Source organism: Colletotrichum tamarilloi (genome assembly GCF_030869305.1).
Source record: "Colletotrichum tamarilloi strain Tom-12 chromosome Unknown Scaffold_234.1, whole genome shotgun sequence".
In the NCBI taxonomy this organism is placed as follows: Eukaryota; Fungi; Ascomycota; class Sordariomycetes; order Glomerellales; family Glomerellaceae; genus Colletotrichum; species Colletotrichum tamarilloi.
Genome location: NW_026849617.1, coordinates 1 through 24,214, shown reverse-complemented (window position 1 = coordinate 24,214; position 24,214 = coordinate 1). Strand labels below are relative to the sequence as shown.

Sequence of the window (24,214 nt, the reverse complement as noted above, 5' to 3'; positions counted from 1 at the left end):
TTGCGGTTGCCGCACCGCTCTTGGGTTGCTGGGGATTGTGTCATCCTTGCTTTGATGTGCAGTCGTCGTAAGCTCGAGTGGAGACCGTCATCTGAATGGGGGTTCTATGGGCTTGCGAAGTGCGCGTGTGTGGCTCAGGCTTTTTTTTTTTTGGTTTGGTTTTCTGGGACCATGGCCCTATCCTTTTCTCGGTCCGCCCCCTTGGACGGCGGGGATCAAGGCAATAAGTCTATTTCCATCTATAATAATTCTTAGCAGACAACACTTAAGAATTAGAGTATATCGATAGAGAGGAGATAGTGAGAAGCAGTGGCTCTACAGACACTCTGGACGGATATCGGCTTCAGACCTGGAGACTCGTGGTGTCACGGTGGCTCAGGGGCTTGCAGACGTGTGTCTGCATCCGTCCAGGAGGCTGGATAGCATGTTGGTTCGTCTTGCGTCGTGTTTGATCCCCCCCGCTGTACCCGCTGCCGCGTTGGTGTCGCATTTCTGCAGGTTACGCAGCCCAGTACATTTCTGGGCGTTCCGCCGTCCTTGCTAGGCGCCCCAGTTCTGTGTCTTGCTGTCTTGCAACCCCATGGTCCATAGTCCATACTCATCGAAGAAGTCTCGGCCGTTGATGTTTTCTCTGTTTCGGGGGGTCTCATGACGGCTCTGAAGACCGAGACCGGGTACACTTCTGACATCTCTCCTCACCCTCTAGAGACAAATATGCTCGGGATAATTGCAAGTAGTTGAAGGCATGCAGAGCCGGGTTGATGCAGGCAGAGGGTGGAATTTTGCACCAGTGCCTTGAACATCCATAGGAGTCATGGCAAACTTCCTTTCTCCACATCCCGAAAGCCCTGCCAGAGGTCGAGCCGTGTCAATCATCAGCTCAGAGGAGAGTCAGCGACAGCGGCGAGCCCAACTCATCTGGCAATGCATCACGCGAGTGTCTCCATCATCGAGAGTAGGTATAGTGGAGAAAGCGGTTGTGCTGCAGGGTGGAAGGATGGTAATCCATCTTCCCAAGCCTTGGAGATTCAAGGTTGTTTTCTTTTTTCCCACACATTCTGTGAGCATATCCTAGGCTCACAGCGAATAGTTCGCGCTCGCGGCTTTCGTGTTCCCCCAAAAATGTCTTGACCGACTTGGCTGTAACATGAACGGTTTGTACTTCAGCGAAAGGTCAGCCACCAGAGCCATCCCCGAGCTAACCGGATAGCCGCTGCCGAGACCTTGCAGTTCAGTCTCTCAGAGTTCCCCCTCCCGTCAGATTTCACCCATCTTCAAGTTTTTGCGGCGCCGAGGACGGCATCTTCGGCCATCGCAATGCTACCATGTCACTTCAAGCTTACCGCTTGTGTGTTGCGTGGCTTGGAGCTATGTGCCGGCCGCCGGGCCATGGGGCGAACCCGAGCCATGCTGCAAAAACACACACACAACAACGAGAGCCTACGCAGTATGGGCCATGGAAACAATTGCCCAGTCAATGCTGCCAAAATTCCCGACGGGGGAGAAGGGGGGAGACAAGGGGAGTCGAGTTCCCTTACCCCTGTCCCCCAAGAATATTAGCACACGTCATTCTGGATGTCTCCGAGAAATTCCCAATCCTCGTCCCGCCCCTCAGAGACATGGGCGGATTCGCGGAAACACACGAGGAGGCCGCGGTGGTGGGTTCCATACGCCTGTGTGACAGGCTCCGCGAAGCCCGCCCACATCGTTCACAAACTTTGAAACAAACGTTGATCTAGAGAAATTGAAAAGAGGTCGAGAACAAAACGGCTTCCACGTAATCCTCGAGAAGGGTCAGAAGCCCCTCCGTTCTCGCTTGGCCTCCCTCCGAGGTGAGCTAATTCGGACGCGCCGCGTTGCACCGCCGGGGGACTTCCCATGTTCTCTCCCTTCTTCTTCCTCCGCCGCCCGCTCGGTCATGCGCCGTGCCGTGGTCCGCCCACTTCCCGCGGCTCTAAATTTGAAAAATGGGCGGCCGTCCTCGCCGCCGTGGTGGTTGATTGCGATTCGCGAGTCCCACTTACCTGGCAGATGGGGATGAGCCGAGGGATATGGTAGGGTAAACAGAGAGGCTCAGCGTCTTTGAGTATGAATGCATTCGTAACCTAGGCACTTAACAATCTTAAGTAGCATCTTAACTCAGCCTGGATGTCCACGTCGCCCTTAACCAGGCCTGCCCGCAACTCAAATAGAGGATCACCAAATGCTTGAACCCAATTAAGCAATTTTCGCAATGCCCTCCATGCCTCCACCTTCCGTCGCCACCGTGGTGGTTGACTGAACTGAATCTTCGCCCGTCGTGTACTCCACATCGCGTGTATCCGTACGATTGTCATCGCCGGGCAATCACGCAACCCAAATTTAGAAGCCTCCCTCGAGATACATGCCCGTCACGGCGAGCCCAATCGCCGTGGTGAAGGGGTACTTCTGCGGGAACCCCGGTCCGCCGTGCTCCGGCTCCAGCCCGCTGGTGCCGGGGTACAGCAACGAAGCCCATCCAGCCACCCAGTAAATGGACCCCAAGAAGCCCGCGATGCGGAACGACTCCTTCGCCATTTCGGCAGACGTGTTGGTTCGCCACGTGAAGAAGAGAGTTGCCATGCCTAAGATCAAAGAGAGCGTCATTGTCTGCGCATTGTGGAATCTGAGTGGTTGTGGTCAGCTTTCGCAGATAACGGAACGCAGACATGTAGGCTGACGGCATCGACTTTTTCTGTCGTGCGACCTGCCCGCACAGAAAGGTAAGATCACTCACTTGGCATGTGGCGGCCACCGCGGATTATGGATGTGCGTCTCATTCCAATCGGCCATGTATGCGCCAAACAGCAGCATGATGCCGTCGAGGGTAAGGAGGACGCGGCCGAACATGCTTGCGGGCCGATATCAATGTCTCGGCAACTTTGACTTGTCGCGGTTCGCTTCGATCAATTGTGTATGTGGAATGCTTCAATCGAGCTATCGTGAGTCTTAGCAGTTGTTGAGACCAAGCTCGGCACAATAATCAAGTAAATACAGTGGTGTGCATTCGGGGCTTGGGAGGCTCCTTTAACTCCTCACTTGTCCGCCAGACAGCGTCATCCGTTCATCAGAACGTCTGAAATGTGCAGAGTCGCGTCCTGTCTCGTTGCCGTGTCACGTCGACACCTGGTAGAGCGCCGCACTCCTCGTGCTCCGACTTTTACACGCGAGGAAGCCCGCCTTGACAAAGAAACTCAATGCGACTCGCTCACTTGGCTATAATAATCTCTGATTCAGACCCGGTTGAGTGATATCAATCCTACCTACCCATGTTCGTTCTCTGTTTTCCCTCCTCGTTGCCGGACTTAGGAGGAAGAGTGTTGGGGATCTCCGATGGGTTCCGGGCGTGCCGCCCTCGAGGCTTGCGGCAACCTCAGATGCGGCACGCGAGGAAACGCTCGGTTCCGGTCCGAAGAAACAGTGGTAAAAGTCGTTGTAAATGTGCAATTTGTGGTAAGGGATTGGAACATTGCACGTCAGTGCATATCGTACCCGTATCCTTAATTCTTTGAGGACTGGCTATCTAGAAGGCCGCAGGCTAGGGATCCGTCCTCCCCCACGAAGAGGACCCCGCCGTTTGTCTTTATCGCTCAATACTTGCTTTCAGGTTGCTCAGTGAGTATGTCCTCTGAATTGATCACTGTCTTGGTGAGCAAGTGATTGATTAATAAACTAGATGAGTACGGTAAGTGTAACGGGCTGCGCTCCGAGGGAATCCCGTCATGAGCCCCGTTTTCCATCTTACTCTACCTTAGCCGGTAGAATTACCACGGGCCGGGCGCATCCTGATTCCGGAATTTGCTCCGGTATTACAACACTTGCTTCGTACAGTGAAAGCTTAACACCACAACATTATGTATCTCGAAGAGATGACTTATATTTCATTTGAATGCACTGCCATAAACCATTACGAAAGCTGCAAGTTTTGGTTCGTATGCTGGCTTAACGCACGCTAGACAAGCGGCGTGCTCGGGCTCAAGAGGAAGAAAGTTTGCTGATCTCAGGGAGTCTCAATGCGAAAAATTGCCCCGCGAATACCAACCGCATTCAGCTATGTTGGCTCAGGTCAAACCATCCCCATGCTGCAGTTACGGTATGATGCCGTTGAAAATAATAACGTCTGGCGGTGAATGCTCGAACAGGTTCAGTAAAAGTGGAAACTCCATTCCTTGTATACATTCAGAGTCGTGGCATAGGGTTTAGTCTAGTCTCGATGTTTCGATTCGCTCAAGGAACGCTACTTGTAAGTGAGCCTTATTAGCATGGGTTCGAACATCACCACAGCCCATGTAGCTCGGACCTGAGGTTGGGGAAATGCTCGAGCGGCCGCAGCTAAAGGTCATGACGCCATTCCGGCCTCGAACATCACAAGCCAGAAGCTCATCCCTACACTCAGGGCCCCAAGCTCTTCTTTCATCGCGCACACCAGACGTAACCTTTTCCCACCTCCATCAAATAGCCTCCAAACTGTACACCCGCGAGATACCGGTCCATATCCTTCGACCGCATTAGCTACTAGACCTCGCTCTACATAACCATCCCCAATACGACCATGGTTCCCACCAAAAAGGTCCTCGTCCTAGGCGCAACAGGCAAGCAAGGCGCTGCCGTCGTCGACGCTCTCCTCGACCTCCCATCCAGCTCACCAACCCTCGAGATCCTCGCCCTTACACGAAGCCCCGAGTCCGCAAAGATCAAGTCCCTCATCGAGACGGCAAAGGCCAAGGGCGTCACTGTCACGCCCGTCAAGGGAGACCTCAAGGACTCCCCAGTGCCAGTCTTCGAAGCCCACCCACGCGTCGACACAGTCTTCATCGTGACTACCATCGGTAATGAGGACGCCATCGGAAAGGCCTGGGTTGATGCCGCCATCGACAAGGGAGAAGCCTCGCAGATCGTGCTGACGTCTGTTGACCGTGGTGGCGAGGATAAGTCATGGGTGAACCCGACCGATGTACCGCACTTCTTGCAAAAGCACGCCATAGAAGTGTATATCCGTGATCGTGCAGACGAGCTTGAGAAGAATGGCAGAAAGCTTCGCTGGACCATCCTGCGCCCGACGGCGTTCTTGGATAACACCAACCCGGGCATGTTTGGCAAGGTGTTTGCGGCCATGTGGTCTACGCTACCCGCCGATCGGAGCTTGCAGCTCGTCTCGGTGCGGGATATCGGACTCTTTGCGGCCAAGGCTGTTGGGAATCCTGAGCAGTGGGATCGGAGAGCTGTGTCGCTTGCAGGCGACAGTATCACTTACGCCCAGGCGAGAGAGACTTTCAAGAGAGTAGTCGGCAGCGATATGCCGCAGACGTACACCATCTTTGGTCAGGGCATGCTCTGGGCTATCGCCGATGTAGGCAAGATGTTTGAGTTCTTTAGAACTGAAGGTTATGGGGCGGATATTCAAGTCCTGCGGAAGGAGGAGCCACGTTTGCAGACTTTTGAGGCTTGGCTGAAGGAGAGTAGTGGGTGGAAGAACGAGATGAGCGGTCTTTGATATCTCGAGAAAGAAATGCAGCGATATGATGTGATGGATCTGGAAGTCAACAATTAATTTAGGTACTTGAGACGTATCTCGAACGACGTTACGCAACCAGTTTGTTTCCAGACCGCTATCAAGTACATTCGTTATCCAACTGTAATGTCGCCTTGAGTCGCCGAATGGAAGTCTGCGGAGGCATCGCGACAGCTTGCAAAGGTATCTGTCTTCGCCATCGATGGGACGTCGGATTGTAGACCGTTATACGAAAGAGCACTGGTTAATGAAAAAGGTTCAGGGATGTCGGAGAAGACAAGCCAAACTTTGCTTGATATGGTCATCTACCCGAAGTCATTATCAGGCTGGGTGACTAAGTGTGTTCAGGAATTTCGAAATCTTATCAAAGGGTGAAATTTGCTAACAAAAGATCTTCTCAGTGGATTGACGCATCATTTTGATCCTGGGTCTCTAAGCCTCGCCACATGCAGACATTCTACCCAATTGTGTTGTTTGCATCTATCATATGCGCATTGCAATTGGGTCCGAGACTCTGAAGCTAGATCCGAAGTTCTCATCTGCTCTCATTCAGGTTAGCAAGAAGCGCCAGTGAAATCAACAGCAGAGGTGGTGCATTGTTGGGGCGTAAGTCCAACGAAGGATCACTACCTTGTCTAGGCAGCCATCAAGTTCCTTCCGCGATCCTCCAAGGAGGCAAAATAGGCTCATATAAAGTATTTAAGGTCGCGGAGACCTTTTGCCACTTGTCGTCAATATCTTTAGAGGTCAGCGCCTTTCCAACAACTTGTGACGGTACATCATAGTCGATATGAGGCTACTGGCCTTTTCCTTCCTAGTCTCATCCGGTATCTTACTTGCGAGGGGTCAGCAAGAATCGCTACTCAGAAAAGCCCCGCCAGTAACCTCGGAAACAACGGCAGAGCAACAGAGTGCTGCCGCAGATATGGCTGACACGATTGAATACGACTTCGTCCCAGTCTACATGCTCACAAAGCTCACAAATGAAGAAGAGGAAGCTTTTACATCTGCAATCTCGGCTCTGGAAGAAGGCGTTGCCGAAGAAGACGACTACCTCCGGCCGAAACTCGTGCACTGGACCTCGGATGTAGATGGTACCGTTGAAAAGGATCTCTTGCCTATGAACAAGAAGCTTGAACTAGAAACCGCGTTGGAATCTCAGTCTCACTTCTTCTTCTATGCCGACCGTAAGAGTGTCGAGGACGGCGGAACTATCGTTGCGGGACACGACTGGGGCACCCTGTGCATCTCGAGGAGAGCGAACCAGAGATTCACCAAATTTTGCCAAGAGAGAGGTATTAGCCTCCCAACGGGTGGCTGGAAGAGCATGGATGCTATCATCGTGCAGTTAACAGAGGAGATCATCACCTGGGGCGTGACATGGGGCCGCCAGCCGGGGCCGTCCTGGAAATCAGCCTACCAGAATCTGGATCTTAACAACATGCAAATGTCTGAGCTCATCGGCATGCATGGCGAGGAAATCAACGTTCTGGAAGATTCCGATTGGGATGCGCAGACTTTTGAGAAGAGGCTCCGGGAAGAACTTGACAAGATCAAGGACGAGCTTTAGTACTTTGAAGATTCAAATCATGTAATAATTGAGACGCTAATGCTTATTGAGCCGTAAATGCTTGTTGAAAGTAAATGTGTTGATGCCCCAAATGCTTATCTCAGTTCTTGGAGAACCTTTGGGGGATCGGACGCCGGGACACGAGCAGGTGAACCGGCTCCCGTCCCCACTGCCAGCCTCTCTTGGGTCTCGTCTGCATCGGCGTAACTTCGCGCTTGTAGATGCCTCTCTTGATTGGCGAACGAGCCGTACCGCATGTCGCGAAGAATGAGTCGCCGAATGCCTGGCAGTCCGTGTCGGTGAAGTTTTGGGAAAGGTTGGTGCAGAGCTGGCTGTTGCTGCTGAGGATGCCGCCCTTTTGACCGCATAGCTTTTGGCCGCCTGTTTGTACCACGGAGTTGGTGATGTGTGTCCTGCAGCGGCATTGAATATCGCCCTGCTGTGCTTGTACCATGACGAACCTATTGATGTTAGCTGGAAATCGACGGGGCTCGAGGGTTTGGCGGGAGATCTTACATGATCGCCATCATGATGTAGGAAATAATGTTCTTCATCTTGTTAAAGTCGTTCGAGTTGAATGTAGTACTAGAGTGACTTGATTGTTTGGCTGCGGTCAAAAACCTCTGTGTATCGTGAGTACGTTGGCACTGGTGGTGATAAGCCTTTATGTACGAAGATCAAACTCCCGAGGCCACCTTGGCGCACGCGAACGACAACTCATGGCAACCTCAACATGCAACGAACCACTGTAGCAACCACACAGCGTAATGTGGGCGGGCTATCCGTGACTCGCGGCCTTCCACGAATTCTCCAGCTGTCAAGCGTCTGATGTTGGCCTCCTTGTGGCAGTAGCGCCTGACGGAAATGCCGATGGGGGATCTATCTGTGTGCTTGTCGTCTCATCTTTTTGGCCGCGCCTCATCAACCTGCCAGCCGCAGCCCGCAGGTAAGGGTTGATGAAGGGGGCTTGCAGGCCTGCAGCTAATTCTAGAAAAAGGGAAGGGGGAGTTAGGGAAGCATAACTTTTTCCCAAACGATCGTCCACGTTCGGATGACGTGTGTTCGTCAATGTCAGACGGAGCCGTTGGTGTTCCAGATCCTTGCGCGAGTTTCATAAAAAGGGGGCCACCATGGCTGCGCGCAACGCGTTCGCCCGTCGCAACTTGCCCGCTGACGAATTCTTAAACAGGAGCAGAAGAAATTACTTCAGCTCTCACGAGAAAAAACCACCCGTTAGTGAGGACTATGAGCCGACGGGCACCTCCTCTTCGGCTCGATGCATGCTGTTCATCGGCCGAGAAGACGCGTCAAGGGGATCATGGGGTTTCATCATCGAGATCAACAAACCGCATACCTGGTTTTGAGCGATGAATGCCAGTTATGGAAGCTGTCATTCTCGGGATGCATCAGACTGATCTCACGTCGAGGCAATCCAAGTGGCCCTTTCAAAACCAGTAATAGCTATTAGAACAAAAGCTAGATGGAGGTTCTGCAATTAGTTGAATCATAGCCGCACATCACCCTTTTTGCGAGAAGTAGTCAAAGCCCATCATGAAACACCTAGCTAACTTTGAGCGATCAATTACTCCTCGTGGCACTAAAGTTTCCAGGATTACTGATAAGGTCTTTAAGACTAAGTGATTACAACATAAGCATATTATGAGTTCTCAATGGGTGAGTGCAAAAGTAAGAACGCCTCATTCAGAAACTCTGGAGAACTTTCATGGGATGATGATTACTAGAAACATCATTCTGGAGTGTCATCATTCTCATACAAGTCGGAGTACGAGTAAAATGAAAAACACAGTCTCGGGGGTGTGGATGAGTCCTTTGTTGTAACGCATTTCTAGTCTTGGGGGCATCTGCGAAAGGCACATATCAGAGTCTCAAGAAGCTATCTGATTAGTTACTGGCCATGGCTAAGATCTATAGTTTACCTAACCTTTTGTCCTTGATAATGTTGAATACCACGGCTTGTACTGATTGATTATGGGAGTGCTTGTTTGTTCAGAATATGAACATTTGACACTTTCCAGCATGGAAATCACGCATTTCATGGCACTTGCGTACATGTTCAACATGAGTGTCACTTGTAGTACCTCAACTTAAGTTGAGAAGCTGTATTCAAGGCGTTCATCTCAGCGTAGACTTGATTTGACACTCGCAAGCTGTTATAATCTCTGTATTTGAAGCTTGGAAACAGCTCAAAGGCTTGCCTATGGTCTAGGATATACCTACCCAACACCACGCTGTTGTGGTGCAGGGTTCAACTACCTAACCCCTTCAAGGATTTAGCCTTGAAAAGGGCCGAACCAGCCCTGCAACTAAATGGGGTGGTGATGGAATCTGCGCCGGCAGACGACTAGTCCATACTACGGCACAAAAGTAACATGATCCGTGTAGACATTGCTCGCCTCTTGTCAAGTGCGTTGACTCCAAAGTCGACTGATCCGTTTGCCTAAGTTCTGGCACAAAGTGTAGCAATTTACCCTCGCTTTACCTATCAGAAAGTGACAACACATGGGGCATTGGCTAGAATGACAACACGAGAGAGTGTCCTGTAGATGTACACTCTCATTGAGCCAGTGATAGCGATATTAATCGAAAACCTGCTCTTCCTAACTGACAGAGGTGAGAAACCTGAATTTGCGAAGCTTTTATATCCAAACTGAGGCACGAAGCTCATGATAAACATACACCAGCTTAGCGTCTCTCGTAGTACCATACCATAAAAAGACGTAAATTCTTATATAAAATTCAAAGTTAAAGAAGCGATTGAAAGCTAGAGTTTTCAAGGCTTTGATCTCGAGGTAGATTCTAGAACTGGACTCAATCATATGCAACAATGGCCATAACTTTCCACTAGATGACTCCTATACCCGTAGTTGCATCTCTTTGGCGAATACTTCCGATAATCTCAACCATATATCCATGATAGACTCCCATTGTATGCAGTATTATAAACCATGCGGGAGTAATAAATAATCGGCTAGGGGCTGATGTGTATCAAACACGTGCGGAGCCATGCAATCGCACGTATCACACTCCTGCTGGCAATAGGGGCGAGACGAAGGTCTAGCATCACGGAGAGTATGAATCTTTCTCATAGGCTACACACTCTAAGAGCTCAGAGTAGACGTTAAATCACAATCGCTGCGTTGAAGTTGACTCGCCTGGCGCAGTCTAGTTGCGATGGAAAATCGAGTTGTCATTGTTCAGCTATGGCTAAATCACCGTCAAATTTAAACCCAACCTTTCCAAAGAGAAGTACACTGGGGAAGGGCTCCCGGGTTGCCCTCATAGAATATGATCGCTGCCTGCTACGTAGATGTGGCCCGTCAGGCTGGAGTAAAAAGAAGCACCAAGCCTGTCTACTTTATTTTGCGTTGCAGATGAGAGCGCAAAGAGTGTCTAGAGAACGAGTGATACGTCAGTATTTCGTTCATTTTTCGAAAAATAGAGTCGCAAATGGCTTACTGCACTCAGCCTCGCTGGGCCTAGGACATGTTCGCTGGCAGTCCTCGCAAGCACCCGCCATAGCGGATGCAGCGTATGTAGCTAGAATAGCGAAAACGATCTGGAAACGCATCGTGGTAGATTAGATTGAAACGGTCAACGTTCTCGGTAAAGAGTACAGAAGTGATATATAGTTGTGGTGTTTGGCTCTGATGATGGGATAGAAAGACGAGATGTTGTGAGTAGTTCGAGGAGGTCAGACTGCATTTATGCCTGTAACAGTTCATTTTACGGAATCAAAAGGCAACCAACAAATGCTGACGAGTCAGGTAATAAGAATCCTCAGGTTTGAGCTCGTTTGATACTCGCGGTCGCCAACCACTTGGCAAAGACTTCCATACTTTGTACACAGTGGTGCATCTGACATTCTGTTGAATGAGCCACACATGCTTCATATCTACTCATCTTTCTATATACAGTGCCGCCGCTGCTCGGAACTGGAGACTTTTCCTCGCAACTCTCGTAGGAGGGGGGCAGGCTTACGTAGAATCTCTCGATGTCATAAGATGCAGGAACAGCTCATAAGTATACATCAAATCGGATCACTCAAACCTTTGACAGCGCTCGCATGGGCAAAATGTTATGGTACGAATTATTGTCACGGTGCATCGACTGTGTTCATTCCATGGCAACTTTCAGACTTCAACTCAGCATTACTGTGGCTTCTACGGCGATCCGGAGAAGTCCGCCGGTAAAGACGGGCAGTTTTTCTCTTCCAAAACCACGCTTGGCATGGAGATTCCCTGTCACCTGATGTAAGGACCCATCAGCTTCCCCAAGAGTATCACTTGAACTTAGCCGTCCGAAACCATTTCTTGTAACAAGGACAGAACTCTAACCTTTAGTTCAGATTCAGATGTGGGCGGCTACGAACACTGTCAGATTCTACGAGGCGCGTCAATCTCAACGCGATTGCGAGGGCAAGTCTCATCGCCATTCTTGCAGGTGCAAGGGTTTCCACGCTTGTAAACTTGGGTTGGTCAAGAAGTCGCCGGCTGAGTATCTATGCCTTGTTGCTTGACGTCAGAGCTTTCACACGTGCACGGATGCATGCATGTAGTGCCCGACCGTGGATAGCAACGTAGCCGGGAGCTCTATCCCATTATATAGATTTCAGTACTCAGACCTATATAGGGTATTCCCACGTCTGCTTTGTTTGGTGGTCCAAAGTTGTCCAATGCCCCCAAGGCGAAGACCTGGCTTCGTTTTCCGCCAACTCGCTAATTTCGGTTCATGTAGCATTCACACACCCACTGGCCCGCGCTTAGCCGTATCCCATTGACATATCGAAAGCACTTGACTCTCCAAAGGCAACATCGCCATCGTCCCAAAGAAGACTCAGCATCAAGTCTTCCCCGCCAGATGCGGTTGGGTCAAAAGACAAAAAGTCTTGTCGATCACCTAAGTCTACAATAGCATCACCTGCTCTTTCAGATCGTTCTGGAATTCTGCCATGCTCGATGCTTTCGCGCAGCTGCGACGCCTCTCCCTGTCTATGAGTCTCAGGACTCTCCGCTAAATTGAATGATAAAAGTCTTTCAACGTATGGGGCACCCGCATGGTGTTGCTCGACCGGCGAATTGGTCTTGAAGGAGTCGATGGCTTGTGAAAAACTTGTGAGAAGCCGGTGATATTGTGCTGCTTGAGGACTCAAATGACCCAGAAAGTCCAGAACACGTAGGGCGCTATGGAAAGACTTTCCACGGTTTTGGGGTACGTCAGGGGCGAGTAGTGAGAAGCCAAGGACAAGACCGGCGGCAAATAACCAAGCCCTGAATCAAACATTAGTAACACGCATATTTGGACAAGATCAAAAGGGCTTACTTCAGTATGCACATGTTGCCCATGATTGTGCGCGAGTCCAGAGCGTCAGCACACATCTCAGCCATGAACACAGCAGCATCCACACAGGCATCAGATAGTTCAGCAACACTCTTCTCATCTTCTCCCCCTCCTTCATCATCGTGGTCGTCCATGAGTGACGTGTCTTTGTTGATTCGCGGCATGATATGGTGGATTAAAAACTCGCGAGTTGTCAGGATAATGCCAAAGTAGTAGGTACATGCGACGTGGATATTTCCAATAGCTATCTCTCGGTTTTGAGAATGATGAGAGTGGGCGGTTCCTCTCTTTGGACGTTGGCGCAAAGCTGTTGGCAGGTCCTTACTCCAGTGTCTAATTTCATCGAGGAATTGTTGTGCTCTGATCATGCCCAACTCAGATTCTTCTGTTAGAGTGTCGACGATCCTGTTCAGAATTGTGGCAAATGTGCATGCCGCGTCTACTGACAGATTTCGATGTCGGTTCTCATGAAGCTTTACGCTTCGTCTCAGTCGGCAAGGTGCTACACTTGTTGGTCTTCCGAGGATTGAGCTACACACAACGTCAAAAAGTCGTATGCTCTTATCGACCCGAGACCTTGGTGGTACGTCAGCTTCTAATTTGATTCTTTGTATGGACGAAAAAGAAGTTAAGAGACATGAAGGGGATAATATCGTACCTCAGACTTCGTTCGCTCTCCGAAAGAGACTGAAACTGCTCTGCCATGTGCAAGCCCATAACCGACGCCGCCTTTGTGGCAACCCCAAGGTACATAAACGCAGAGTTGCGACGACAAGCGCCAAACATATAGAAGGCCATTAACACAAAGCCGCGAGCGGTGTTCAGTGTGGGATCGCTCAACATTCCTTCGAACGCCAGCTTGCGTGCTTCTGAGAAGTAACGAAAGGCTTTGGGTGCATCTCCTATCTGACCACGACATTGGGCACCAATCGCAACCATCATGTAGAGGCACAGAAGCCTCCCTGAATTGAAAGTAGAGTTGGACCTTTGAGACTCCGTACACGGTTCCTGGGCCAGAATGATAAGTTCTTCGATATCTGATTCATCGAACAAATCAAGGAGTCCACTAGACTGCGGCTTCGTCAATTCCACACTCAGTTAAACAAGTCATGAGAGCTTCCACTCACGGCGTCAAGGTAGCGCTGAACCAGGGTTTTTCTCTCAGCGTTTTCAATGTCATCTGAGAAGTCATCGGTCTGCTGCACAGGAACTTGTGCCTCGAACATGCGGTGACATCCCTGACTAATCGTGAACCCTGGACCAAGGATACGCAAGCTTCCTCGCAGGTATTGTAAGAACGCAATGGCTGAGGCATTTCCGACGAATACTTTGGATTTCGAACTATTAGCTCAGTGTGGAACGCCTTAGGACGCCTCAATATCGTCGCTGAAGCGGCGCTCGATATGGAAATCGTACCTTTTTCTCCACTACAGGTGTACATCATCACCGGGCGCGGACCAGGCGGCGTAACCGTCTTGCCGGACGTTGACGAGGCTGCGGTCTCGTTCTCATCTTGCAAAGATGATTCTTGCCGTTGATAGAGTAAAGGGGACACCTGATCACGCTGCCGAGTCCCTGAAGCGGCCGAAGATTGATTCGGCGGTGCGCGACGAGCCCTGACATGTTGAGAATAGGTGCAGGACGAGCCTACTCCGCGTTTGACGCATGGTCGACATGGCTGGGCTGCGTCGCATCGCTTCTTGGTCGCTCGGCACGCCGTGCAGGCCCTGGTGGACCTTTTTCGGTCTTCGGGGCGTACCGGCGGCCGGGGCATGGCGTGGAGTTTGTGTAGTGCGGTGCCTTGTATACGGCGGCCGAAAATTGCGGGTCTACCGAAGAGGCGGCACTGAATGCAGGTTGCGGGCCGACGATGCAAGGTGCAATTGCCGCCAATTCACATCAGATGGACATGGAGCGATTTCACCGGGTTGTAAATCAGCATGTTTCGATCATGCTACGAAAGGTCGCACTGCTTCTCAAACCCACGAGGCCCCGTCATTGAGTAAGCAGATAAGCATCGTAAACATCATTGGAGTTGAGATAGGCTTATCAAGGTAATTCCCCAGATTGTCAATTACAATCAGCGGCCAATTGGTAGGGCAAAGTGAGACCCCATGAATGTGAGCGGTGCTCGGCCCGCACACTTATCGTTGAGCAACACGTAAGTCCGTAGGTCCGTAAGTCCGAGATCTACTTCTGTACTGTGTACGGAAGTTCCGCCTCCACTAACCAATCGAATCCTCTATCTAGTCAGCAGTTAAAACAGAAACTCGGAATACCGTCATGATATGAGCACTAGCTTATAATGACTCGGCCGGAGCTCATCCCGTGCCGTGTGGTGCACTTAGTATGAGTTGCTATCTTAATGTAAAGTGTCTCATGTTATAAGTTCTCAAACTTTCCCAGTCCACCGAAAGTGCTCCAAACTTGAAATCGCGCCGATATAGAAGAGTATACCGCGACGGCACTATGTACGCAGACATCAGCAAACCCCCAGCTCCCCTTCCCCAGTCAGAATTGCAGACGATTGGAAGCGGTATTTCAACACTGTCACCTCTTTCTCGCCGAGGGGTTGGGCCAGGACTCATTCTTCTTGTCCCTTCAGTCGACAATGCGCTAGCAATTGAGGAAGGCGTCCCCGCACTGCCCCTGAAATGGGCTGAGGAGGGGTACACGGTCATTGCCATTCAGCCAACAGCGTTCGAGAGCGGTGCACGCGAGACTCTAGATCTTGCCATCCAAACATTCCGCAACAGTGATAAATGCGACCCAAAAAACGTGGTAGGTCTTGTTGGTAAGTTGCAGTCTCCGTTACGGATTTTGTACATCGCTAAGTGAGATGCACCAGCATACGAGCCAGAAATGTGGAATACAGTTGCGCCGATTCTATCTGAATTCCCAGAGATCGTGAGTACCGTGGTGTACGCAGATAGCTCAGAGAGGTCTTCGATCTCTAGTAGCATTTCACCCTCAGTCTATCACTTTGCTGGAAAATCCGAAGGGCAGCCCTTGCGGTCAAAGGGTCGAACAGAATACTTTTACCCAGCAGCCAAATCCTTCAAATTCGCGACACCGTTCCAGCCGCACTTCGACTACAACATGGATATGCTCTCATACACTCGCAACCTGACTTTGCTGAAAGGCGAAATGAAAAGCCCTATTTTCGACTTGGAGGCTATCTGGGACGAGCATACTTGGTACGAGTTCGCCGATAGATCTGTGGAGCACACAATGAGCACAATGGTGCAGGAACCATATGTCAATCACATCCCAACGGTAAGGGAAAAGCCGATCGTGCAAAACGAAACAAAAGAACACACTTTCTAACGTTTAATTATTCAGTTGACCGGTGGCGTTGGTCGCGGCAAGCTTACTGACTTTTATCGTCACAATTTCATCTTCAATAATTCAGCGGACACGGAATTGGAGCTTATTAGTCGGACCATTGGCATCGATCGTGTAGTCGATGAATTCATTTTCAAGTTCACACACGACCAGGAGCTTGACTGGCTGTAAGTATAAGCACTTTCGGTACTTGATGTAAGGACGTGCACTGACAAAGTGACTAGCTTGCCAGGCGTTCCGCCAACCAACAAGTACGCGGAAATCCCGTTTGCTGCGGTTGTCAACATCCGAGGTGATCGCCTGTATCACGAGCATATAAGCTGGGATCAAGGTACAGCCTTGGCTCAATTGGGCCTCCTTCCGGAGTACCTCCCTTTCCCAGGGGGTAATCTCCAGTACAAGGTTCCCGTTGCAGGCGTAGAGACAGCCATGAAGTTGAGAGCACGAAATTCTGTTCCGTCAAACGAGATGTTCAAGTTCACAACTCGCCCCGCAAACAGCGAAGGAGTGAATCCAGAGAAAGTGGTTCCGGCTGTAGCCGAAAACGGTGTGGCAACAGTTGCAAATTAACGGAGGATGATGCTTGTTGTAGGATTGGTCCAATGAGGTATTACCATTATGTGTAGTTGAAGTTCTATGGGCTTAATACCATACCCGATGTACCGTAATCCTCATGTTGAATACCTACCTGCGACGCGAGACTAAGGTATACATGCTCATCTGTTGTTTGGGGTATCTAAATATGTGATAGGCTCACCCTTCTACCTTTTTGACCCATTGCCTTGTACCGTAGACAGAGAAACGCGGTGACCACATCTACGAAGGCTGGCAGTTCTTCATCCACAGCCCTTGAAAGCACGCATTTGATTCTCCTGCTTGTACTTTAGGCTTGACGAAACCACAAGCCCGGCATTCCATTTTGCAATTCTTCCGCAACTTCAACAAGCAAGTATTCCTCCAAAGTCCCTTTCTCTCAACACGTGCCTGTTGAACTGCGGCAGAATGGCATGCAAGCTCTGGATTAGAAGCTCTAGCATCTTTGACGAGTTGGATGATTTTCTCGATAAGTTCGTCGTATTCGTCATGCGATATCTTTGTGGTGAACTCTCTCTGGCGCACAGCTGCAACCAGGTATTGTACAAAGCGAATAAATTCGGGCCCCTGTTTAACAGTTCCTTGCGGCATGAGATTACCGTCAATGAGTTTCCTCCAGGTGAGATCCCAAGATCTGTCAAAAACGGATTCGTCGTCTCTTTTGCGGCGCTCCTTTTCCCACTCGGCTTTGCTCCATACCCCGCATGGCTTATTGCTGGGCACTGGAAGACTAAGGTCTTTGATGATACTGTCGGCCAAGTCGCTATATTTCAAGCGGAATTTGATCATGGAAGCAATGTCCATGCCGTCAGTTGAGGCCTTTTCCGACTCAATTGTGTCAAGGAGGGAGTCCTGAATGTAAGCGCCATGTCCGCTATACCAGTCTCCAGGCCAGAGTTCAACAAAAAGTCTGGACATTTCCACGACTCTTTCGCGGCATGAAGAGCATGTTGTCAAGGTCTGTTCGTCCTCGCGGCCGTTGAATGTGCAAGTGAAATGCAAGTGCACTTGGTCGCATTCAACTTCGACAAGTTCGTTCAGTCTCGCCACCGCCTCGTAGTATTTTGACACTAGCATCGTATCGTCACTAGACAAATCGATGAGGGAAAAGGCTTCGAGCATCATCTTGTATCTTCTTGGTGTGGTTTTTGTGTCAAGGAAGCTGATGTGTTCTGAATCTAATGGGCTTTCTCGAACCAAAGTTTGTACTACTTGGGGAGGTATGCAGACTTGGTACATATATGTGCCTTAGCTACTGAGCTTTCTCCGAAACTTGGCTCCCTTCTGGAGACCTTGACTTTGAGGCTACATCAACTTCTGCGGCCTAGGCCGTTGAGACTTTTGCTTAAATAATCAAATTGAGTCTGTCCTGGATTTGTGGAACCATGAACACCCTTTTGACAGCGCTTGTGAACCTGTTTTTGATGCCATCCACTTTTGGATATGATGGTACCATGGATTGTTTGGTTTCTGCCGGAGTGACAATATTGCGTACTTATCTAATGCCATCTTTGGCGCAACGCCACTCCATCAGGGTTTCGTAGTTATCAGGGTCTAACGTCGCTTTCGTGAAGAGGACCTATCGGCTTCATGATACCCCAACGGCCGCGATAGCTTCTCCCCTACACTGGCGCGTGGTGATATCTGCCCCTCCCCCTCCCCCCACCGCATAATTGAATCCTGAATCTCTCCAATCTTCTGGCTTTCAAGTCATTGTTTCGAAAACTTCTTCAAACTCCCTTCGGGTTTCAATTGCAGATGTTTGGGACTTTTACTACCAATACGGCGATTTACCTCTCGTGTGTCTTATACCGGCGATCGAAGCGATCATATGCATCCGTAGCATGCCGACCTATTACGAAACTTCAGAGGAGCTACGCCCAGAGCTCGAGGCAATCCGGGACTCGATTGATGAAGCGCTGCGAGCATTTCAACCATCTTTCTCTCGCGCCAAAACCGCCGAAACCCTACGGACAGATGCAGCAAGAATCAAAACGAGCCTCAAAGAACTGCAAAGTCTTTGGAACGGTCGAGAAATGAACCAATATTGGATTGCAATATGGACCTTGGTCAAGAAGATCATCACCAAAAAGATAATTCTATCTGAGAAAAATGCCGAAAGAGCTTTGAATGAAATCACGGCAAGTACACCCCTCCGACCCCTTCCACACCTGAACTACCTGATCTCTACTCACCACAAGTTATGCTGAGGAATCCGTGGTTCTTCCAAAACATCCATGTCAAGGAGTACTTAGCTAACGCTGGTGTTCAAGCGTAAATATACACATCCTTACTCCAGACACAAATTAGCATATGGCCTCAGTTCGAAGATCATGAAGAAGATCTCAAACGCATTGGTAGATTCCTGGGAGAATCCCGAGGATTTAACACATGTTGAGTTTTTCTACATACTCACCTGGATTTCCAATACCATTGGCAAGGAAAAGTCAGCATGGTTTGCGATCGAGGATGTCGAATGGTCCAACATGGTCACTTGCAGCTACATGGACATCAGAGAATATATTGCTCGACAACCTTTCAGTCTTCCTACTGCTATTACTCCTATGGATCGGCTAGCCCTATACTATATCGTTCCCGAGTCAAAAGATATCCTCCAACAAATCATCCCAAAACTAGTTGGTTTCATGGACCATGATATTTTCAAACAAGAAGATGTGGCTCGCGAGATCTACGATTTGGGTTTTCTTCCGGCGCCTATCTCCGCAAAGGACGTACCAGAAGCGGCCAGGCGCCGAGCCAAGATGACTGATCCGCATTTGAAGAAGGTTGTAGGATCAGCGATGATTCGGGGTTTGCTTCGAAGATGGATTGAAGCTGACCCCAATCCGGTTAGTATTCTTAAGCTGACCCAGGTCCGGGTGGAAGATCTTTGCAGCACGCTAGAAGATGAAGTTCTCTCATTAAGGGACTAAGGAACATGTAAGAGAATTCAACGCTGCGTGTGGCTGGAAGCTGGACGCTCAGCTGTGACGGGCTCGAATAACTATTATTGTGTAAAAGTTGGGAAAGTTCACAGGCGAACAGCAGAAGAACAGTCCACAAAACTACGGACACAATCTTCGCGAGGGCAAAGGGGTTATACGGCTCGAATAGAAGCAGCTGAAAGCCTAGTGAGGCTTCGCTGTTATCTGGAGCCTTTCACAACCGATGACCGTCAGGCTGGCCGCAGATAGCGCTGGGTCGAGTTGCTTCCCCAGTCAATAAGGCAACGATAGAAACGCATTAAGTACCCTGATGAGTTAGTAATAGCGGTGATATGCTCATCATAAGTTTATTATACCATGCGGTTCATACGATCCATCTGGTCCATCTCGTAGCTCCCATTATGCCCTTCAACATCGCTCCTCGTATCATACTGCACAACGATTTCGTTTGTCCTGACGATCTTGCCAAACCCGGGTTCCGACTCGACCCCAAGTATGCTTTTATCGCTCCGATCATCGGCGAGCTTGTCCCATTTCCTCCTAATAGAACCCTTTCGTGTTGTCGAAGTTGTTACAGTTACTGTGTTGGTACGCGTGAGGCCTCCGCCGAATCGAGACCCATTGGTACGGGTGGCTGAGTTGCCGTAGTACTTGCGAGCAGTACTTGCAACGTCGCGGATGAGGACACGGAGGACAGGTATGGAGGCCGCCATGATCGTTACACCTGATTCCACGGTTCCCCAAATGACGAGGTCGCTACCGTCATCTTCAAGAGAAAGTCAGTCTAGTCTCTTGTATCGCCGCCTCTCGGTACCTTGTTGCTTACATGTAAAGTCTCCAGAAAGCAGAGTAGGAATCGTCGTGCACTTGACAATCGAGGTCCCGCCAGCGCTAGTTGCCAGGTTAGATGAAGCAGTGTAACACAGCCCAAAGGACTAGACCTACAATAGTCCCATACTCATGGCAATGCCGACACCAATCTTCTCTTTCATCTTCATTTGAAGTCCCCATATCAATTTCCATGGGAGCATGGCGAGCAGTATGTCCATTAGAGCAGAATATCCTGTCAGGTGTTAGAAAAAGAATTTGTTTGAGCAACTGTTGTCAAGCCATACCTGCAGCAAATACCCCGTAGTAAGCTGCTACCTTCGGACTCCAGCACTTTCCTGGTGTTTGGGGAAGCCAGTACTTTTCGATCGGGGTACACTGCACCCAAGCAGCCATAGCGTTGAGGCCCATAAGGACGTTCATCGATATAATCGCACCCCATATCAAGTTTCTTGTCCAACCTTTCTCCTCGATTCGGAGTAAAGTCATCGCGAAGGATGTTTTGCTCCACACCGCCGATGTAATCGATATCGTACTGATGACATTGCCGTTCAAGCCGATCTGAGGGAAGTTTACTGGATTGATTTGGTACACATGTTTGCCGAAGCCGAGGGACACGTTCCACGTTGTTAATGCTGATGCAATCATCAAGGTGACCTAACACAATATTGTCGTCAGTAAGAGGGTCCTGACATATGGTGCAGAGACTGAACGAACCCAAGATGCTATGAGAACATGGTCGTCCCACCAGAGTCCACTGCGTTTCTTAAATTTGCAGTATAACCGTAGGCACAGAAAGAATAGCGACGCTCCAACCTGAGACCAGATAACCGCGTTGATCGTCTGGCCATAGTCCTCCGGCCGCCCCATTTGACCGGCCAAAAGGGGTTACTTCCTTCGCCCAAGCGATGTTCGGATGTCGAAGAAGGCTCAAGACACAGACCAGCCGTTGCGCGTTTGATGACGTCGAGAAAAGGCAAAAAGAATATCAAAGAGCAGCCGGGCAACTCGCGGCGGGTATCACAAACTAAAGAGGCACAAGAAAGAAGCTGAGAAAGGAAAGGACATAAAACGCGCATCCACTCGGAGTGTGGGGGATGACAACTGAGATATGACATCGCAACACCTCCTCTCCACCCTCTCAGCCTAGTTCATTACCTACAGATAGCCAATGCACCCGGCACTACGGGGAAAGGGCTAGGCTCCCTGCGAGTATGCAGGTGCCGACGATCGACTTGTAAGGATGAGACGATGATCACGCAAAGGTGTTGGCGCGCTGTAGGGTTCTCCCTAGTTTCAGATGGTGAACCCGGGGCAGATTGATGGCCTTCTAGAAGAATGGAAGAAGATCTCGTCGTTGCGTCCAGTCTCGACAGCGCTGCTTGTGTCAGGAAAGCGGAGCCATCTAGCTGGGAGTGACAGATTCCGGACTACCATTATCGAACAATCGTAGCGTGGCATCATATCATTGTGCCTGTGTCCACGTTGTGGGGGGATGAACGAGCCAAGCAAGAGCAATGACTCGAAGTCAAACTGATCTTGGCTGGGTTTTGTGCTCATGCTTTGCTGACAATTTTGCCGCTTGACCGTATGCTGGGTAATTTCTGCGACTTGTCAGAGAGATTGCAAATACGATTCCTTCTGTCTCGTGGCTCTTGACTGTGCCCGTTGAGATCGAAGAACATTATTCGGTGATGTGAGGTTGAGTTCGCCGTGGGTCAAGGGGACCCAGATTGAACAGCTCGCGCTCGGTTTTGAGCAGCCTGCGCCTCGCGTCTCTGTTAAACTAACATTGCAAGGATAGATGAGTCGATAACCCTGCTTTAGCGTCGAAGTCAAAAAACTAAATTGCTTAGGTCACATTCCGGTTCAGCTGGGAAAACAAGCGAGAATTGGAGATGTATTAGACGAGATGGCACTCCCAACGCCTTTCCGCAGGAACGCTGCACGGGAGGAATCTCATCAACGGCTTGGTTTGCCGGCACGGCAATTCGCGACAATTCCAAACACGAGCGGAGAGAGAAAATCTGCCGTCCGTCTCGTCCCTCTGGTTTTCTGACAGAATTCTCTCTGCCCTCATCCTACCTTCTTCAACGGGCAGTTCAAGATCTGTGCAAGGATGTGGCCCGAGTCAGGTAGGTAAGAAAGCGGCAAATCATCCGCGGCCCCGAGTCCGGGTCAGCTGGCAGGGCGCATGGCGGATGTCGTCTCAGATTGTCAATGCAGACAGGGGAAAACTCTGCTCATTGGGAGGCTCAGCAAATCGCCAAGGCGATGCACAACTGGGCTAATCGTGAGGTAGGGCTGGGCGTTGAACATGGTTCCCGGCTGATGCGTTTCGCCTGATGTATTTCGTCACCGAATCTATTTCAGGGTAAACGGGTGGGTTCCAGTTCTTCGGTATGGCCGTTCTTTTAAGTACAGGCAACTTGCTTGTGTGCTCGCATTTGATTTCGCATTCCGTTCCTGTGTCGTGAGTGACACTTACTGATTTAGGAGCGCTGGCCTAAACCATATTGCCATTAGACTCGGCGAAATCACTGCCAGAGAGAATAGTACCGCATACTGCAATCGGACTTCAACTACAGACACGTTCCAATAAGGCAACAAGTAACGTAGGTGAACATGAGCGTTAGATGTTGAAGGCTATCTACTAATGCATGTCACTGGCTTATCCCATGTGGGTACCGTTAACTTGTTGCGCATCTAGAGAAGTAATTGTGGAAAGACTTTAAAGCAGTGTCTTGACAGTGGAGTATCAACTAGACTTATGCAAGGAGGCAATGGCTGAAACAGCTCGCGGTTTCCATCGTTTCTTCACGCAAGTACGCTAGTTCGTAGTATCACTATCAACTTGGGTTCCGGTGTTGGGTTTGTGACTTCCCTTGGTCTGGATATGGGCAAGCATCCCGTGTTGAGCCATTCATTCTCTTATCGAGCATCGGTCGCTTTTGCAGCAAACATGATGGACTTAGCAGACTGAACATGGCATATTCACTCTCCATTCGTCTCCTTGTTGAATCGGGCATTTCTCATCCACCGAAACTCAAAGACAACAATAATACGAGATCATCTGTCACACCTTAAACCCTGACCATTGTTGTATTGAACACCCAAGACATACTCAAAGCACTCTCTTCAGTTCGATTACAAACCAACACTACTGTCAAGCAATTCGGAGATGCGAACACTCTGGCGTCTTGGCGACATCGAAATCTCTGGAATCAAATTCTTGCTCGTCAACTTGGTAGGTTTTGAGCTACTCCCGCGCATTTTATTTGCATACAACATGTAAATTTAGAGACAACTTGAAAGCGCCAATACATAAGAATCAAACCCCCTTCGTCTCCTTGCACGCATTGACAGGCTTACGACATGAAGACCTTTGCAAAACGCTGTCGACATGGAGTTGATGGGCGTACTGTTCAAAGTTATAGATGGAATCCGATTAGCTAAGAGCCCCGAGCCCCCTTGGTATTCCACTTTGAGATTCGAGTATATGAGATTAACGAGAAGATGATAGTGTCAAAAATCTGTTGTAGCTCCAACATGGCACTTATGAATGGACAATGTCGAGGTTTGGCAGAGATATTCGATTACCTTGGCAGCGTTTCCCTTCTAATTGCCTCACTTCAGCCCTTACGATTGCCTGCAACCATTCCTGTTGACCTCATAAAACTTTTTATAGATTTATGTGCTCTCGATAGAAGTCATTAGTATGGAACTTACATAGTTCGTGCAATAGATTTGGATGGAAGAAAGGGTTCCGTGAGCATTGTGTAAAAACGTCCTGCTTGCATGTAAGTCAACATACCCACTTCCTGGCACCCCCCTGTTTCTGGCACCACAAAAACGATGGGATCACAACCCAACCTCCTCATTACTATTAACTATTGATCCTCAACCACACCCACTAAAATACAGCTGCCAGCCTCACTAGGGCATTCAGAGTCGCTGGATTCAGCCGTGATAACCTCCTTTTCACCCGCTTCGATTTGAGCCCGATGGATATCCCTGATGTTCGCGAACTTCGTATTGGGATCG

At 49.7% G+C, this 24,214-nt stretch overlaps 10 protein-coding genes across 10 annotated transcripts; 4 read left to right on the top strand and 6 right to left on the bottom strand.

Moving 5' to 3' along the window:
- Positions 1-2,361: 2,361 nt before the first annotated feature.
- CTAM01_16547 (uncharacterized protein) lies at positions 2,362-2,868 on the bottom strand (the record flags this gene model as incomplete). The annotated part of the gene is made up of 2 exons (XM_060532540.1): positions 2,362-2,644; positions 2,756-2,868. 2 exons carry the CDS (start codon positions 2,866-2,868, stop codon positions 2,362-2,364), a joined length of 396 nt encoding a protein of 131 aa, XP_060372889.1.
- A 1,702-nt stretch (positions 2,869-4,570) lies between these two features.
- On the top strand, positions 4,571-5,512 carry CTAM01_16546 (NmrA-like family protein; the record flags this gene model as incomplete). Its single annotated transcript, XM_060532539.1, has 1 exon — positions 4,571-5,512. The coding sequence occupies one exon, from the start codon at positions 4,571-4,573 to the stop codon at positions 5,510-5,512; it is 942 nt and encodes a 313-aa protein (XP_060372888.1).
- Positions 5,513-6,320: 808 nt separating this feature from the next.
- Positions 6,321-7,100, top strand: CTAM01_16545 (uncharacterized protein; the record flags this gene model as incomplete). Its single annotated transcript, XM_060532538.1, has 1 exon — positions 6,321-7,100. One exon carries the CDS (start codon positions 6,321-6,323, stop codon positions 7,098-7,100), a length of 780 nt encoding a protein of 259 aa, XP_060372887.1.
- Positions 7,101-7,200: 100 nt separating this feature from the next.
- CTAM01_16544 (uncharacterized protein) lies at positions 7,201-7,654 on the bottom strand (the record flags this gene model as incomplete). Its single annotated transcript, XM_060532537.1, has 2 exons — positions 7,201-7,561; positions 7,617-7,654. The coding sequence occupies 2 exons, from the start codon at positions 7,652-7,654 to the stop codon at positions 7,201-7,203; spliced, it is 399 nt and encodes a 132-aa protein (XP_060372886.1).
- A 2,888-nt stretch (positions 7,655-10,542) lies between these two features.
- On the bottom strand, positions 10,543-10,689 carry CTAM01_16543 (uncharacterized protein; the record flags this gene model as incomplete). Its single annotated transcript, XM_060532536.1, has 1 exon — positions 10,543-10,689. One exon carries the CDS (start codon positions 10,687-10,689, stop codon positions 10,543-10,545), a length of 147 nt encoding a protein of 48 aa, XP_060372885.1.
- Positions 10,690-11,880: 1,191 nt separating this feature from the next.
- On the bottom strand, positions 11,881-12,622 carry CTAM01_16542 (uncharacterized protein; the record flags this gene model as incomplete). Its single annotated transcript, XM_060532535.1, has 2 exons — positions 11,881-12,388; positions 12,441-12,622. 2 exons carry the CDS (start codon positions 12,620-12,622, stop codon positions 11,881-11,883), a joined length of 690 nt encoding a protein of 229 aa, XP_060372884.1.
- A 2,305-nt stretch (positions 12,623-14,927) lies between these two features.
- On the top strand, positions 14,928-16,373 carry CTAM01_16541 (carboxymethylenebutenolidase; the record flags this gene model as incomplete). Its single annotated transcript, XM_060532534.1, has 4 exons — positions 14,928-15,252; positions 15,307-15,734; positions 15,801-15,970; positions 16,028-16,373. The coding sequence occupies 4 exons, from the start codon at positions 14,928-14,930 to the stop codon at positions 16,371-16,373; spliced, it is 1,269 nt and encodes a 422-aa protein (XP_060372883.1).
- Positions 16,374-16,619: 246 nt separating this feature from the next.
- On the bottom strand, positions 16,620-17,522 carry CTAM01_16540 (uncharacterized protein; the record flags this gene model as incomplete). Its single annotated transcript, XM_060532533.1, has 1 exon — positions 16,620-17,522. The coding sequence occupies one exon, from the start codon at positions 17,520-17,522 to the stop codon at positions 16,620-16,622; it is 903 nt and encodes a 300-aa protein (XP_060372882.1).
- A 1,208-nt stretch (positions 17,523-18,730) lies between these two features.
- Positions 18,731-19,330, top strand: CTAM01_16539 (uncharacterized protein; the record flags this gene model as incomplete). The annotated part of the gene is made up of 1 exon (XM_060532532.1): positions 18,731-19,330. The coding sequence occupies one exon, from the start codon at positions 18,731-18,733 to the stop codon at positions 19,328-19,330; it is 600 nt and encodes a 199-aa protein (XP_060372881.1).
- Positions 19,331-19,692: 362 nt separating this feature from the next.
- Positions 19,693-21,040, bottom strand: CTAM01_16538 (uncharacterized protein; the record flags this gene model as incomplete). The annotated part of the gene is made up of 5 exons (XM_060532531.1): positions 19,693-20,108; positions 20,169-20,233; positions 20,288-20,405; positions 20,458-20,827; positions 20,888-21,040. 5 exons carry the CDS (start codon positions 21,038-21,040, stop codon positions 19,693-19,695), a joined length of 1,122 nt encoding a protein of 373 aa, XP_060372880.1.
- Between the last annotated feature and the right edge of the window lie 3,174 nt (positions 21,041-24,214).